The sequence below is a fragment of the Gossypium hirsutum genome, chromosome A10, assembly GCF_007990345.1.
Source record: "Gossypium hirsutum isolate 1008001.06 chromosome A10, Gossypium_hirsutum_v2.1, whole genome shotgun sequence".
Taxonomy (NCBI): domain Eukaryota; kingdom Viridiplantae; phylum Streptophyta; class Magnoliopsida; order Malvales; family Malvaceae; genus Gossypium; species Gossypium hirsutum.
This window is the reverse complement of record NC_053433.1, coordinates 103,486,316-103,504,896: the sequence shown is the minus strand read 5'-3', so window position 1 is coordinate 103,504,896 and position 18,581 is coordinate 103,486,316. Positions and strand designations below refer to the sequence as shown.

The 18,581-nt window shown below is 37.3% G+C and overlaps 1 protein-coding gene across 1 annotated transcript; it reads right to left on the bottom strand.

Moving 5' to 3' along the window:
* Positions 1 to 1,774: 1,774 nt before the first annotated feature.
* Positions 1,775 to 2,514, bottom strand: LOC121208065 (uncharacterized). Its single transcript, XM_041078579.1, has 3 exons — positions 2,275 to 2,514; positions 2,096 to 2,191; positions 1,775 to 1,963 (listed from the first exon to the last, which is right to left on the bottom strand). Exons 1-3 carry the CDS (start codon positions 2,512 to 2,514, stop codon positions 1,775 to 1,777), a joined length of 525 nt encoding a protein of 174 aa, XP_040934513.1.
* Positions 2,515 to 18,581: the final 16,067 nt, after the last annotated feature.

Here is an 18,581-nt window from a genome sequence, read left to right as displayed (position 1 = left end):
CTCATGGGAATTCTTTAAACAATTGTTCTATTTTAGTTTCTTGTATTCTCTAGACATTTCCAGAGTAATATGCAAAACTTTATTTGTAAAAATATTTAGTTCGTTAATTGTTATTTCAATACAACACTCTTTATGAGTAATGGAAGACAAATGATTTAATCTTGAGAATAGTTAGATAAATCATCAGAGTACAACAAGAAATTAATCTGAAAACATATCTTTGAGAAGAAAAAGAATCTAAAGATAGTAATCAGAACAAAAATTCGATGTCCAACATATCATAGCTTGAGCTTCTGTACACAAATTCCATAAATACTATTTTAAGTTTAACATGTGTTTAGAAGATCCAAAGTACTTTGTTGACGCCCCGGTATGTAACACACTCCATTTCTTGTCAAATTCGGTACAACAAAGTCACTGCACGTTTCTCTAATATTTTAGCAGCCCTTTTGGGTTTACAACTCAAAACCCCTTTGGTCTCAAGGCGCCCTTTGCGGGTTTTCACCCTGGCCTCTCCATTTTTTTTAGAAATCTCAAAGCGCCCTTTGTGGGTTTTCACTTTGTTTTCCCTTCTCTTTAGACAAAGTACTTCTTGACTGAGTTTGAATTCACTGGATTGGGTAAACTTTTCCCATCCATTTCTGTTAAAATCAGAGCACCTCTAGAGAAAGCCTTCTTTACAACATACGGCCCTTCCCAATTCTCAGCATCCATTTTCCTCTAAAGTCTTTCTGTATGGGAAGGATCTTCTTCAGCACCAGGTCCCCTTTGTGAAATTCTCTTGGACGAACTTTCTTGTCATAAGCTCACATCATTCGCTTCTGATACATCTAACCATGACGAATAGCCCTTAGCCTCTTTTCTTCAATCAAGTTCAATTGGTCATACCGCGATTGAATCCATTCTGCTTCATCCAATTTTATCTCTGACAGAATTCAAAGAAAAGTTATTTCCACTTCAATAGGTAACACTGCCTCCATCCCATAAGCCAACGAGAAAGGAGTTGCCCCAGTAGAGGTTCTGACGGACGTTCGATAGGCCAAGAGTGCAAACGGTAATTTCTCATGCCAATCTCTGTAGGTTTCAGTCATTTTCCCCACTATCTTCTTGATGTTTTTGTTAGCAGCTTCCACTGCCCCATTCATCTTTGGGCGATATGGGGATGAATTATGATGTTTAATCTTGAATTGGCTACAGACTTCCGCAATCGTGCTGTTGTTCAAGTTCAATGCATTGTCTGATATGATCCTCTCAGGCATTCCATACCGATAAATGATCTCCTTTTCCAAGAATTGCCCTACTGCTGACTTGGTGACACTAGCATAAAAAGCTGCCTCTACCCATTTCGTGAAGTAGTCAATGACCACAAAAATGAAACGATGCCCATTCGAAGTTTTTGGCGATATTGGCCCAATGACATCATGCCCCACATGGAAAAGGGCCATGGAGAAGTCATAACATGTAAGGGTGAAGGTGGTACATGGATCTTGTTTCCATATATCTGGCATTTATGACATTTCTTGGCATAACTGATACAATATCCTTCCATAGTAGACCAATAGTATCCAAACCTCATGATTTGTCTTGCCATCGTAAAGCCATTAGCATGTGTACCATAAACTCCTTCATGTACTTCTTCCAGGATTTGTTTAGCTTCTATAGTGTCAACGCATCTCAAAAGTACCTGATCTTTCCTTCTTTTATAAAGGATATCCCCATCTAGTACATATTCACAAGCTAACCTTCTCAAAGTTCTTTTGTCATTCTCAATTGCCTATTCAGGATATTCACGATTTCTCACATACTGTAGTATATCTTGATACCAAGGATGGTCATCCTTTTCCTCTTCTTCAATGCTACAGTAATGAGCCGGAACCTCAGAAATGCTCATCTGAATTGGTCTCACATCCTCTTGTTTATTTTCTTTAATCATGGAAGCCAATGTTGCCAAAGCATCCGCCATCTGATTTTCGTCCCGTGGAAGATAATTGAAGGTGATTTTATCAAACTCCTCAAGTAACTCCAAGACTACCTTTCAATAATTAATCAATTTAGGGTCCCTTGTCTCTTATTCACCCCTAAGCTGGTATATTACCAATACAGAGTCTCCATATACTTCCAAGGTTCTGATTTTTCGCTCTTTGGCTGCTCGAATCCCCATAATGCATGCTTCATATTTGGCCATGTTGTTCTACAGCCAAAATCCAATTTACATGTAAATGGATAATGATCACCATTTGGGGATACCAAGACTGCCCCAATTCCATTTCCTACTGCGTTAGATGCGCCGTCAAAATTCAGCTTCCAAGGATATTCCTCAATGACTGCCACATACATCAACTCCTCGGTAGGGAAATCAAAGCTTAATGGCTCATAATCTTCTAGGGCCCTGCTAGCCAGAAATTCTGCTATCGTGCTTCCTTTTATAGCTTTTTGACTCACATAGACTATGTCAAATTCTGAAAGCAATATTTGCCACCTTGCCATTCTTCCATTTAGTGCTGTTGACTCCATCATGTATTTTAATGGATCAAGTTTTGAGATTAGCCAAGTCGTATGATATAACATATATTGCCTCAACCTTCAAGTCTTCCAGATTAAAGCACAACACAATTTCTCAATTAGCGAATATCTCATCTCACACTCTGTGAATTTCTTGCTGAGGTAGTATATCGCCTTCTCTTTTCTTCCCGACTCGTCATGCTGGCCAAGCACACATCCCATAGAATTACTAAACACTAATAGGTACAGAATTAATGGTCTATCTGGACTAGGTGGTGATAACACTGGAGCATAATAAGTATTGCTTAACCTTATCAAAAGCATTCTGGCATTCCTCATCCCAAGTACCTTGATTGTGTTTTCTAAGGAGGCAAAATATAGGATCACATTTCTCGGTTAATTGCAAAATAAACCGAGCAATATAATTCAATCTTCTAAGAAAACCCCGAACTTCCTTCTGAGTACATGGTGGAGGCAATTCTCGTATAGCTTTAACTTTGTCTGAGTCAACTTCTATTCCCTTTTCGCTGACCACAAAGCCTAATAACTTCCCTGAACTAGCTCCGAAGATGCACTTTGTCGGATTAAGCTTCAACTGAAGTTTCCTTAATCTCAGGAACAACTTCCTCAAGACTTCAACATGCTCCGTCTCTGTTCGAGATTTAGCAATCATGTCATCAACATACACCTCAATCTCATTGTGCATCATATCATGAAATAAGGTCACCATAGCCCTTTGGTATGTTGCCCCTGCATTCTTTAACCCGAAGGGCATTACCTTGTAACAAAAGGTGCCCTACAATGTTATAAAGGTGGTTTTATCCATGTCTTCAGGATGCATCTTTATCTGATTGTACCCTGAGAAGCGATCCATAAAGGAGATCAACGAATATCCTGCTGTATTGTCCACCAAAGTGTCGATGTACGTAAAGGAAAGCTGTCCTTTGGGCTAGCTTTGTTCAGATCTCTGTAATCAACACACATTCGTACCTTCTCATCCTTCTTAGGGACAGGCATAATGTTGGCCACCCATTCTGAATACTTAACCTCTTGTAGGAATCTAGCATCAAACTGCTTTTTGACTTCATCTTTTATTTTCAGCAGAATATCAGGCCTCATCCTTCGCAATTTTTGTTGGACTGGCTCGTAATCTTGTCTTATGGGGAGATGATGTACCACAGTATTAGTATTCAAACCCGGCATATCCTTATATGACCATGCAAAGATATCTTTGAATTCCCGTAGTAGCTCAACAAGGTCTTGTCTTGTTTCCTTAGCAATATGTGTGCCAATTTTCACCTCCTTCCCTTCCTCCAAGGCTACATTCTCTATTGCATCTTTTTCACGGAGTAGGATTTGTTTCTCCTCTTGTTTCACCATTCTCAATAGATCTGGAGACATATCACAATCCCTGTCATCTTCAAAATCCTGAAGTTCTTCTAAACACATGTCTTGCTCAAAAGAGAATCTAGGATTCGTAGTATCAGTGCTCATGTCATTGATATTTAGGGGCCTGCGGGGTACGAAAGAATGTACAAAAAATGAATGAATTTATTTATATGTTATGAATGAAATGGAAAAAAAAATTGAAAGAATTTAAATGTCAAAAGAATATTGAACGGTATGAAAGAATATTCACTTGAATCGATAACAAAAGTTGCGTTTTATTGAAATGTAAATATCCGAACATGAGCCTATTTTACAAATGAAATCTTACTACTCCTAAACTTTAGTGTAATAAGAGTGTTCTGAAAATTACTCTGAAGAATCTTTAAAAACTACAGGAAGTTCTTCTGCAACCCAATTGTTTAAAGAGCTTCTCGGTTCCCTTAAGGTTTCCTTGTTCAGACTCTTCATCATACACAGCATTGATGTGATAACTTCCTTTTTCGAGCAATCCTCTCTCAGGGTGAATCATCCCTACTGATATAAAGGTTTGAGTTATATGGGGGAATATCATCAGTTCCCACTCTACCTCTCTTCCATCTAAACGTGCCCTTCTCCTCTCTCGACGCTTCTCTATTTCCCTCTTCATTTGCTTTTGATCTAGCCTGTATCCCAAACCAAAACGATCTCTCTTCTCCTTTAACTCTGTAATTTGCATCCTTCCTTAAAGATATCTTTCCAATCCTTTTCCTGGTAAGGCTCCCTTCCCCACTGTCATCTGCAGACCCATTCTTGTGGTTCTGGATATCTTAGGCACCGGCACTTCATTCCCCTCTGAAATGAATGTTGCATTGACGAATTCTAATGAACGAAAAGAGCATTCAATTGCCTCCTCATTTGCTTCTACATAGGGTGCACTACCGGTAACTGTCGCTATAATGTCCTCCTCCGCATTTATAGTGACCAACCGTCTATCAGCTACTAATTTCAATTTTTGGTGCAGAGATAAGGGCACCGCTCCTGCCGAGTGTATCCAAGGTCTCCCTAATAGGCAATTGTAAGAGGGCTTGATGTCCATCACTAAAAATTCCACCTCATAAGTATTTGGCCCAATCATCAAAGGAATGTCGATTCTTCCCATGACCTTCCTTTCCGTGCCATCAAATGCTCTCACTACATTATGGCATGTTTTCATGTGAGAACTATCTATGGGCAAACTGTTCAATGTCGATCATGGCAAGGCATTTAAAGCTGATTCATTATCAATAAGCACACTTGGCAGTGTATACCCCTTACAACGAGTGGTGATGTGTAAAGCTTTAGCTGATCCCATGCCACTAGGTGGGATTTCATCATCTTTAAAATAGATGAAATTGTCAGCACTTATGTCACTAACCAATCGATCCAACTTGTTGACGGATATATCATTAGTAACATAAGTCTCATTGAGCACCTTTATTAATGTTTCCCGATGTGCCTTTGAGCTTAAAAGCAAAGCCAACACTGATATACGAGCTGGTTGTTTGCGCAATTGTTCAACCACGCTGTACTCACTGTGTTTTAAGAATTTTAAAAATTCTCTGGATTCTTCTTCCTTCACTGGCTCATTAACCAATGTCTCAGTCCCTTTTCCTTTGTCTAAAGCTTTTGCTTTTGCAGGCTCAACTTTGAAGCCTTCTGCATCGTAGAGCTTCCCACTATGTATGTAAGAACCCTCATCTTGAGCTTCGTTAGAAGCACTAGCTATATCCTTCTTCTCCGGCATTGACACATGGCAGTTATAATTCCAGGGTACCCTCTTGTTATCCTTATAAGGAAAGGAAACAGGTTTATGAATGATGACTTTCGGTACCGTTGGTGTTTCAACTTCGTTACTTCCTGGTAAAGAAATAATAATCCTCGGCCAATTTTCATTCTTCGGTGCACCTTCTAATGTGCATATATGTCCCTCATTTGAGCCAGCTTCATAAAATTCTAGCTCTTTATTGTCCATAAGGCTTTGTACCAAGGCCTTAAACTCATCGCATTCCTGAATCTCGTGCCCCTTTTTCAGCATGGAACTCACAGTAGTCCTTTTCTCCTTTATTCCTCTCTTTAGAGATTATCATCTCTCTTTTCACCATTTCTTCCCAAATCATTTTCATTGGCGTTCTCACCACGGACACGCCCTCTTTAATCCTTCTCATAGCCGTATCCCCAACTGCATTTACCCCTTGATCACCATGATTTGGCAACGGGTTCTCTGTACTAGGGGTGTCGTCAAATTTTACGATCCCCATCTTGATTAGTCTTTCCAATGCCTTCTTAAAACCAGTTCAATTTTCAATTGAATGCCCTGATATCCCCGCATGGTACTCACATTTAGCGTTTGCATCATACCACTTGGGATATGGGGGTTGTAACGGTTTCAAATGAAAAGGGGCTATTGCATGCGCATTGAATAAACTTTGATAAAGCTCCCGATACGTTACTCAAATAGGCATAAATGAAACCTTTTTAGAATTCTGTCTTGAACCAGATCCCTACTTTTGAGAATCTTGTTGCCCAACCGTAGTTACTCTGGGCTGACTAACCATAACCGCTTTTGAATTATAGCTACTTGTATTATTCACCTCATTATCCTTCCTTCTTGAAGCCGATCTTTTAGTAGCTTCCCCCTCTATCTTGCCACCTATTATGGCATTCTCAATCATTTCTCCCTCCATAACTATATCGGCAAAAACTCTTGGTGGTACTTCCAATCATGTGGGTAATGAATGGGGCCTTTAAAGTGTTGATGAATAGCATAGTAGTCTCTTTCTTCAAGAGCGGTGGTTGAACTTGCATGGCAACCTCTCTCCACCTCTGGGCATATTGCCTAAAACTTTCATTAGGCTTCTTTTCCATGTTTTGCAAGGTAATTCTATCAGGAATCATGTCAGTCACATGATTATATTGCTGCATAAAAGCTGGCGCTGAGTCTCTCCAAGAATCAATCCTTGCGCAACTTAGTTGATTATACCACCTAGCCGCTGCCCCAACCAAACTATCTTGAAAACAATGGATCAATAATTGATCATTGTTTACATAACCAGTCATCCGTCTGCAGAACATGGTAATATGGGCTTCCGGGCAAGTAGTCCCATTGTACTTATCAAATTTCAGCATTTTGAACTTATAGGGAAGCACCAAATCTGGGACTAAACTCAAGTCCTTAGCATCCATTTCCTGATGATTATCAGCGTTTTCTAGTGCCCTAAATTTCTCCTCTAACCATCTGCAACATTCCTCTAATTGCCTTGATGATTCGAGTCTCATTTCTTCCCTCTCAGCTACATCTAGATCGTGGATAACCGGATTGGCAGGATTGTCTCTAGGATTGAATCCTGAACCATTTTGAAAGGTCATGGGTATTCCAGCATCGACTTGACCCTGTTGAGGCCTTATTGTGACTGACGGCCCTAGGGGATATGCCTCAGGTTAGGTCGTATGTGAGGTAGAGTGAAACTAGGAGGATGACCCTCGTTATCCTCTTCAGTGGTAGTCATAGGGGCTTTTCTTTTATCTGTTGTTCCCCTCAACAGCTGAGCCATCTCGGTCATCATATTCCTTTGAGCCTCCAACATTTGATCCTTCATCTCTTATTGGATTTTTTCCAATCGCTCCTATAACTGGTCTTGCATTTCTTTCTGAATCTGCTCAAGTCTTTGATCCATATTCTTTGACTTAGCGCGTGTACCGTAAGGATGTGTTGCTTCTAGATTTTCTTTCTCTTACTCTCTCTTTCTCCCTAATAATTTTAACTAATTAGGATCTTTCTATAAACTTGAATGCATATGATGTGATCAGATGCAAATGCATGAATGCTAAAAGATATCGATTCTGATTCAATTTCTTTTTAGAAAACGTTATTTAAGAAACAAACATCTTTACACAAAACGGATTACAAATACGCCTTTGCCCTCAGGCCCAAGGTTTTAACCCTATCCAACAACAAAGCTAACTCTAGACCTCTATCTGACACTAACTCATATTTTGTACTCAATACATTAGCTTGTGCTGCTAGGTCTTGTATATGATCAGCAACCTCTAGAATCTAGACTATAGCTTCTCTCATGAGGTAGTTTCTATCTCTGACTTGATCCTAAAAATGGTGAAGCTCTCCCTTCCAATGTTCTTCTCTTGCCTCGAGCTGCTCAATCCGTAGCTCACAGTCCTGTAGTGCTACTTCCAACCCTCCAATATTGTGCTTCATTTCCTCGATCCTATCCAGGCTTGCCTTTAACTCGACCGTAGAGTTACGACTTCGGTGATGATGAAGGGATCGTCCCAGCTCAGTTACCTTAGTTTTTAATCCTTGATTCTCCTTCTCTAGTGCCTGCTTACGCGACTGCATTTCTTGGAACTTTTTCTCCCAATACTCGGCTTTGGCTCTTTCTTCTTGAACCTCTTGTTGCCACTGCTCTGAACACTTCCCCAATCAAGTTCTTTTCAATGATAGTTATGTCTTCTTATACTGTGTCTTCAAATCATCTCGGTCTTCCTCAATCTTTCTCTTTTCTTTCCTTACTTTTTCGACCTCGGTTTTTTGAACGTCAACGTCTAAGCTTAGGTACATCTTTTTCTCCTCGAGCCTCTCTATCTTTCTTCCAAGCTCCAAACTCTTCCTTTCGAACTCTTGCTTTATGACCTCTAACTCTGATGGAATCACTCGTAAATTCTCCTCCATTGATCGAGCAGCCTCCAAACTCGCTCTAAGGATGTTATCATTGACCCTCTTACCAAACCACCCTTTGTATTCAAGAGTTGATGTCGGACCTTTAGTCAGAATCTTCATGCAGCAAACCTTCTTCCAAGCCTCGAAAATTTCTCGCATCTTCTTCTTATAGTGATCCCCCTTAGATGAGAAGTCACTCTGAGCTAGCCCTTGTGTTGCCGGTATAAACTGCTCCGCATTGTATTGCCTTAGGAAAAGTAATGGTGTATAACCAACAACTCCCAAATTCCAGGAAGAGGTACCCAATCGAAGCTTCCGCACTGATAAAGAATTTCGCTAGGGGTCATCCAAGGGGCTTTTCACATAACATATTCTTCTCGTAGGCTCTGAAGTATTTCTATCTACCTTTCTTCTGAATGTCATCCCTCCTCGGTATAGCTACTGCTTCCTTTAGTGGAGAATAGTCTTTAAAGAACACCCAGCAAGGAACCTTATCAACCTTCCAAAAGTGACTGTGGAACCAAACTAACAACAATTGTGCACATCCAATGAATCTACCTTCACCAGCTCTCCGACATGCACTCAAGGATCTAAAGGTCTCGGCCAGGATTGCAGGCACATGCGTGTTCTATTTACTAATTCGATCGAATAAATCTGCAACTGCCTCATCTATGTGCCCCATAGCCTTTGGGAAAATCATCAATCCATACAAACTTAAAGCCAAGACATCAACCTTTTTCTTCACATCTGGGTGTGCCAATATCAAATCCCTCAAACTTGCCCACGAAATGCATTTGCTATCACCCTTTTGTTGGATTCGAGCTGCGGCCCATTGTTCACTCACCCCTGTAATCATCATTAATTTCTTCACAAAAGTTGGGGGATTAGCAGCCCTAACATAAGCTTTGTTACCTTGAATTTTTGGGCAGCGAAGCAAGGTCGTATACTCTTCCAAAGTAGGGACTAAGTCTACCTCTCCAAATGTGAAACAACTATAGGCAGGGTTCCAAAACTGTATCATAGCTTGGAACAGATGCTTATCCACCTTGATGTATAGCAAATAGGGAAGATCTCCATAATTCTAATAGAAAAGCTGCTTAGCCTCGTCATCCCATTGGGCCCAAATGTCTTTCAACTCCTGAAACTCATTTTGCGTCGAATTAATACGAGTGAAGTCCCATAACTCTGATATATACCCCTCGGTAATACTATCTCCTTTCTCTAACTGGGTTTTCTCTGACTAGGTACAGACAGAGGCATTGTCCTCCACTTTATCAAGATATTCGTTCCCCATTACAAAACTTTCTAACCTAGAAATCGAACCGTGAATCGATACCTTTGAATGTTGAATGACATGAAATGATAGCAAAACAAAATAAATTAGTATCATATAAAAGTATAACAAGCAAACAATTATAAGGGTAGCTTACTAAAAGCTGTCACTATACTCCCTAGGGTAAGTGCTTAAAGTTCACTATACGGGTTTCAGTTCTAAAGCGAGGGTACCTAAACCAGCAGATTCCTCGGTCCTCACCCATTATAGGCTCATATAGACCAAGTTCAGTTCAGGGGGACACATTTCCCTATGGCCATGCGGAGATGAAAATCTCACGAAGACATAGGTACAGTATCCCGGAAGCAATCCACTAGCTCATACAGAGGTGAAAACCTCACGAAAGCGTAGCTTCTCACTCCCACTTAAAGGTACGACCACAGCGGTCATGCAAATGCAATGTGCGAAATCAAAGTAACAAACATATGCAGCAAACACATGTAAAATGATCAATATTTTAAAATTTTCCAAACTTTTGACATTAAGACACGAAAAATCAATTTATTGGCTTGACTCTCTTATTAGTCCCCAGCGGAGTCCCCAAGCTGTCGAAACCTCTTTCTAAAAGGCGAAGGGTATTTTGAAAATGGGAGTCGCCACCAACCTTTTAAAGTGTGATTGGATCACTTTATAAAACATTTTGGTCTACGAAATTGCGAGAAAATAGGTTCGGAAGTCGGTTACGCACGAGGAAGGATTAGCACCCTCGTAACGCCCAAAATTGGTACCAAATTGAATAATCTTGTCTTAATCTCAAAAGCTTGAAAGAATTTAGCAATAAGATCTCTTTTAAAACCATAATAATTTGAGTTGAAAATCAAAATTCTTTCGTCCCCAAAAGAATGTGAACATCACATCCAGCGTGATTGGACACGATATTCATAAACTTTCGTAACTAAAAAAAATCATCTCGTAATTTGTAAAATCTATTAAAAGGATACTTTAGATATTCAGACAAACGGGAAATCGCAACCCAGCATGTTAGGGCACTATTTCTCGAATTCTTAAATACAAAAGACATTGCCTTGTTTTTGAAGATTCCTTTAGATTAAATGAAATATAAAAATTAAAAACCGATGATGCATTTAACCTATTACAAAAGATCAATATTGGATTAATTAAACTACGTATTTTAACATTTCATGCAAATATAATGTTGAAAATGGTAAATATGGCATAAATTACACAATATGCTTTAACATTCCATACATACGTAAACACAAATAACATGAATATACACATTATCATTTTATACAAAAGTACAAAGCAGCAAGAATAATGAATATTAAACATATATAATAATATTTCATGCGAATATATTCTTAAAATAATAACATAAAATGATCAATTTGCACGCGAATACATAACAATAAATAAATAACATGAAAAAAATAACAAATAATTTATGAGATGAAATTAGCGTGTTAAAACAATACCTAATAAAAAAATCAAAATAAAAACAATGAAAAAATAAAAAAAATATTAAACAATATATAAGTAATAAAAGAATTTTTTTAAAAAAATATTATATAATATAGTAGCTTGATATATTTATAAAAAAATATGTTAAATTGGAACAAGATTTTGTAGTAAATTTTAAATATAGACATTAAATATGTATGATAACAATATATGTATTAGTTTATAATAATTTACAAATTTAATTTTATATACTAATAAATAATAAATAATGAAATAATATATATAATAAAAGGAAGATAATATAGGGAATAATATATAATAATATAATATGTAACAAAATATATAAACAAAATATAATGAAATATAAATAATAGGATAAATATCATATAAATAAGGATAATATATATATACTATTATTTAATAATAATTTAAAAAATTTAAAATCTTACATAATTAATGAATAATAAAAATAATACATAATTTAAATAAAATGCAAAGAATAATATATATAGTAAAATATATAATATATAATATATAATAAAATTTATAAATAAAATGTATAATAATATTATAATGGATAATATATGAATAAAAATAATAAATACTATTTTATATAACTAGTATTTATAAAAATAAATAATATATAAGGTATTTAATAAATAAATTATGCAAAAATATTTAAAAGGATTAAAATTAAATAAAACTAAAGTTCCAGGGCTAATTTTAAAATAACAAAAAAAATTAGGCTTAATTGGAACGCACTCAAAACTACAAGGGACTCACTGGGCAATTTGCCCTAATCCCCAAAACGACGCCGTCCCGAAATAAGCTTTAAAATAGGAAATAGGACTGAATTGAAATAAGAATAGAAGGTTAGGGCTAAATTAAAATAAGATAAAAATAGAATTGTAAATAATAAAAATGAGGGAGGACCAATTGGGCAATTTGCCCATTTCCCAAAAACACGCGGATCCTCCCCGGGTCATGGGTCAACGCACGGATCTTCTATTTGAACGGTGCCGTTTTAATACTTATTAAACTAGGTAAAATGACGCCGTTTTTATAATACTATATAGGTCAGATTTTGACCCTAAAATCATTTTGCAACTAGTTTCTTTAAAAAAAACTTAAAAATCCTCTGAAAGAGGGAAAGAGAAGGGCCCTCCGAGCTCCAGCCTCCGTTCGGCGAAGCCCTGGTCATCGGGCTCATGCGTCGTCATTGGCCCCGCCAGATATGGTGGCCGGAAGCTGAAAAGTTTTAATTTTCAGCGCGAATCTGACGGTAAGCCTTTCCTTTTTTATCTTTTAGTAATATTTATATGTATTCTGTCGATTTCATGACAAAAAAAAAGAAAAGAGAAAAAAAAGGTAAAGCGAATCACCTCTGTTTCTTGATTTTTATTGTTTATATGCCTATAAAAACCTAGTTCTTTTCATTCAATCTGTATGTATCAAAAAATCGTAGTCCTACAAAAGATCAATAAAAGGGGTTTTTATAACCCTCTATTACATTTTTGGAAAGAATCCTTTGATTTCTTTCCCTGTTTCTTTCTTTGGTTGCTGTGGTTTCTTCTCCTTTTGTAGGTACCAACGAGGAGGCTAGTAATAAACGGGCACTGAAGACGGCACATCGGCGTTGATTCAGGCGTCAATCATGGCGTGATACGGAGCCTGGAATCACGGCACTGATGATGGGTCACTACGAGACGAACGGACGTGTCTGTTGGGGTGCTTGCGGCGCCTAGGGTTTCTAACACCCTAGACCTTTCTGTCTCCTGTTAACGAATTGGGCCACTTGGGCCCTGTGTATTTTGGGTAGCACTTGGGCACTTGGGCTTGGGTGTAACCGGGTACTGGGTAGTGTAGGCTGATTGGGTTTTGGGTCACCAGTTGGGTTGTTGGGTTTTAGGTATTTGGGCTAAGGGTTTTGGATTTTGTTAATAGACTGTAAATGGACTTTATTATTTAATAAGTTTTTTTGTTTTATTTATTTATTTATTTATTTATTTATTTATTTATGGGCCGGCAAATTTGGGCTATTACAAACACGACAGCGATTAAAGTTGGAAAATATTTTTTGGAAAATCGATGGAGAAGACAATACCCAAGGAAGAATCCACCCAAACTTCACTTGTCACTTCTAAATTAGACGATTTATTCCTTTGACTTAATCCGTAGAAATCCCTAGCTTATGTTAATATCTCTCTCGAGACTAAAACAACTAACTTTAGGTTGATTAATTGGAATCTCTTTCTAATTAAAACCCCTATTGTCGCATTAACTCGAGCTATGGATTCCCTTACTAGATTTGACTCTAATCCGGCATATTTATGTTGTCCTATCTCTAAGATTCATGCAAATTCGCTTAATTATGGAAGATGTACTCTTAAACAGGGACTTTTGCTCTACTGAATAAGCACATCAAAACCTGAATTAATACCCGAGAATATTAAAGCAAGGATTAAAACTCATAATTAAGAATAAGACAAGTATTTATCATATAATTCAAATAATAATAAGATCTATCTTAGGTTTCATCTCCCTTAGGTATTTAGGGAGTTTAGCTCATAACGATAGGGGAAAACATCTCAAAATTAGGAAAATAACAAAACATATAAAACCCAAAAACTTCGGTAGAAATTGAATGGAGATCTTCAGTCTTGAAGTAATTCCTGCTTCCAAGCTTATTCCAATGGCTGTCTTCGAGTATTTTCTGCCTTCTACTCTCTATCTCTTTTTGATCCTCTCCTAGTGTGTTTAAATAGACTTTGGAATGCCCAAAATAGCCCAAAATTAGCCTTTTTCGAGTAGAATTAAAATAGGTCTCGAGAAGGACACGGCAGTGTGGCACGTCCGTGTGATGGTGCTCAGGCCGTGTGCAATTCTGATATGGTTTTAAGTTGACACGGCCATGACGCACGGGTGTGTGGTCTGCCCATGTGTCTCACACGAGCTTATGGATTACTCGTGTGGAAGTGTCTAGGTTGTGTGCAGCACTAAAATAAACCTATTTTGTCCGTTTTTGGCCTTTTTCTTGCACTTTTCGATTTCCTATGCTCATCTGCATATAAAACATGAAATTAAAGGATTAGGAGTATCAAATCCACTAAATCTTATGAAAAATCATCCAAAAATATGCCAAGAATGGGGTAAAAATATGTATATATTATGGTTTATCAAATATCCGCACACTTAAGCATTTGCTTGTCCTCAAGTAAAATCCTCACTCACAACTAAAATTCATTCTTCTCAACTTATAATTCTTATAAAAAAATGTTTCGGAATCATCTACAGATAATCATACATTGAGAATTCAACTAAAGGAGTATTAAAGTTTCAAACAATCCAAGTTGAGGATTTTAATCATAAAATCATAGGTATCCATCCCCTTTTATCTAAGTAAATACCTTTAATTCCAAACCGACAAGGGTTGACATCCTCACTAAAGATTCACTCAAATCACTCAAAGTGTTTAAGGTTCAATAATTAAGCACTCAATAGTGAAACATGAAAAGTTATTACCATAGGCTTGCATTAAAATCAAATCTCCATCACTATAAATGAGATGATACACAAATCAAAAGGTCTTTAACAGGGTTGTAATGGGGCTTGGGTTAAAGGTGTGGATAAAGGCTGAAAAAGAGGGTTAGAATCGAGATTAATTTAAACAATTATCAAACTTAGAAAAATAAAGCTAATTACCGAATTATAAACAAGTGCCAAAATTATATCCAAAACTAATGAAGTGAGCTTTTTTTTCTCCGTATAATAACTTTAACTTACCCAAGCTCTTTATCACAAAATGTAATTATATGAATATAAATATACGATTTTTTTAAGAATAAGACAAGTGGAAAGTACATAATAAGGAATAATTCAGCAACTGAAATGAACGAACATAGTTAGGTAATTAATCAAATCAAATCTCAATAAAAAGGGAGTCAATAAAAAGGGAGAAATTCTTAACGAATAAAATATGGTTAAGTTGTGGGTTATCATTAAAGGGAAATCAAGAAATGATGTTTAAGGCTCAAAGGGATTCACTAAAAGTTAATTATGTCAGTAGGCTTTTTATGGAGTAAGTGGGCTAAAACTTAAGTGCCTTCATCATCTTAGTATATCAAATCAAAGGTGTGGTCTTGACATGTATAATCGATGCAAGTTCTAGAATAACAAATCAGCATTGACTCACTCATAACCATCAATAAAAATGAGCAAGAAAGATATATGCTCTAAACAGCTCAAAATCTCACAAAATTTATGGGTTTTTTATGTCAATCCTGTAAATTCAAAACTTTAAGATATTACCTTAATTCAGGGAAACAACCTAGCAATTTTAATTCTCAAAATTCTCTATTGTCCTCAAGTTTAAATAATCAATGCATAATTACATATGTTTTAATCCAAAACATATCAATAAAAATCATAAATCAATCAAAATTCATTCTAATAGTAATATGAGAAAATTATTTGAGGATAAGATATAATTTAGGATTTTCTTATAATCATAATATCATAACATCCCCACACTTAAGATGTTCACTGTCCTCAATATTCAAAGACACTTAAGATATAATTCGTGGTGGTCGGTGTCGTGGTGACTATGGTCGTGGTCAAGCAGGACATGGCAGTCGTGGATTATCTTTCCCCATAGGATTGTTTGTATATTCCTGAGTAGCACCAATCAACTGAACCTTTTGAAACTGCGATATCACCAGTAATGTTTTAGGGAGTTGTATTGATAGGGTTGTTATGGTTACTCATAAAGGTACAGGCATAAAATTAAGGGGTTTAAAAACATAGAAATAAAAGTGTTTTAAATTATGAAAAATGAAAGTAAAAATAAAAATAAAAATAAAGATAAAAACAAAAGGAAAAGCAAAAGAAAGTGAAAATAAATGGACTCAAAAGCCCTCATCAGTAGCTGGATCGTGAAGTGGTGGTGCTGGAGGCGAAATGTGGAAATGCTGGCAAATCTGCTACAGAGTGGCCTCTATGCTGTCGAATCGCTGAGTGCAATATTGCTCAATTCGATTCAGGTGGTTAGAAATTTCTGTTAATGAAGTAGCCGCATGAATTGGTTTGGGACTCGGTGGTGGCGGAGAATGTGGGTTCTCATGGAAGGAAGGGTTATCGTGAGTAATATCCTCAGGGTTATCTTGATCGGTGGCTCATGCTAATCGGTATTGAGGAAGATCAAACCCACGACGACGCTCTATCATCCTCATGTGGAGCATACTTGAGATGCCCTGTGGGGACATCTGACCGATGAGTATGAGTGATGAAGATTGCGCTAATGTGTTTAGGAGCCCAAAGTATCGAGCTAGACAAGTCATGTAAGGGCTGATGCTGATGACTCCCTTTTGGTGTCGTTCGGTCTGATGACGAAAGGCGAGGGTGATGAAGTATGTGAGATTGAAAACATGCCCTCGCTTCATGCTTTACAAGAAGTATGCGTCATGAGTGTTAATGACGCCGGTGCTCTCTCGTCGCCCTGTTAAGGTATGAGCTAAACGGGCATGGAGATATCGTAATGCTGGAGATATAGTCGATGCCTTGGAGCAACTGGGGTCATAGATGCCCGTAGCAGGAATGAGGGTTGCCTAACATGAGAAAGGTGTGTAATGGATGTGACAGTGGAGATGGGGAAAATTTTCAGCCTCCATAAAGTTTTCTGCATAAAGTCCTAAGGCAACTCCGAATTCTGGGACACTCAATTTATGCACTAGACCACCAAGATGGAATTGGACTGTGCCTGGGTCGTCGAACTCTGACATAACCGTTTGTAACGGAAATGTCAAATAAAGTTCCAAAGTGAACTCTAGGTATGTCGACTCAATAATGTCGAAGAAACGGTCCCAAGGAGCAGTAGGAGGAGGGCCCGAACCGAGTCAGCAAGGTGGATTTGTTCCAATGCAGCCCAGCCGATGCACCAACCCACGCCAAGGGGTTGGGCACGTAGAATCTGAAACAACTCCTCCTGAGCTCCTAGTGGGAATTGGAGAAAGAGATGGCGTATCTCAGTGGTCGCACTTGAGGATGTCACTCCTAGACCCTTCCGCTTTTTAGAAATTGGGACTGCAGACTTTTTACCACGAGTATTGGTCATAATGTTCCTGAAATAATAAAAGAGTGTATCAATAAAGAATCTATTATCAAATAAGAGCAAATAATCCTAATTAACAAATTACTCCTAAAACATAATATTCAGAATCTAAATATGCAACTTTATAAAGTGATTCTAAATAAAAAGTAGATAATTAAATAACTAAATAAGTAAGATCCAAAGTAAATAGGAATTAGAACTCAAAGACAAAGTAACCTATACCAAAAATATATATTAACAATAGTAACTAAGAATTGGCAGAACACAATCATATTAGACAAGAATAGTAAAATGTAAGAATAATAGAATGAACAAATTATATGTGAAGAAGTCATACCAGATAGACATCAAACAGTGGGTAAGCATACGAATGATAATGAATAATGAAAAAAAAAGAAAATAATGAAGAAATGGAATAGGCAATAAGCATAAGAAATAACTAACATAAAATACTTGCTAATATAATCTAAAATAGTAATTGTTAGGGGTAAAAGGGGGAACCGAAAGAAGTGACTAGAGATGCAAACGGTAGTAGGGTACGGAGGCGTGTGGCGGTGGTTGGTGGTCAGAGCGAAAGGAGAAAATGGGAAGAAGAGGGGAGAAAAGGAAAGTGAAAGGAGAAAGGGGGAAAAAAGAATGGTAAATGGGAAGATGGTGAGTGGAGGGTTCAGTCACTAGTGGCTCGTCGGGGAGTGGTGGCTAGAGTAGAGGGTAAGGCTGGCGGCGGCAAGGAGGTGAATAGTGAAGAAGGGGGTTTGAATAGTAGATTTAGGCTTAGTTTGGATGGGCGGTGTGTTTACCTCCGGTGAGGTTAAAAACAGCGGTGGCGGTGAGATTAGTTACTGTAGCGGTGAGATTGGATACTGTAGCGGTGAGATTAGAAACAGCGGTGGAGTGTGTGTTTGGATTCAAACGCAGCTGTAGCGGTGAGATGAAAATGAAAAATGACTATTAAGGACATCATATTAGAATTGATATATAATAGAAGTTTTTAAATTATTTTACTTATATAAAATTATTAAAATATGTGAATTTATAAATTTATTTAATAAAATATTAAAATGTATCTTTTAATATTTTATTATAAATATTTTAATGAATTATATAATCAATTTAAATTATTTATTAGATAAAAT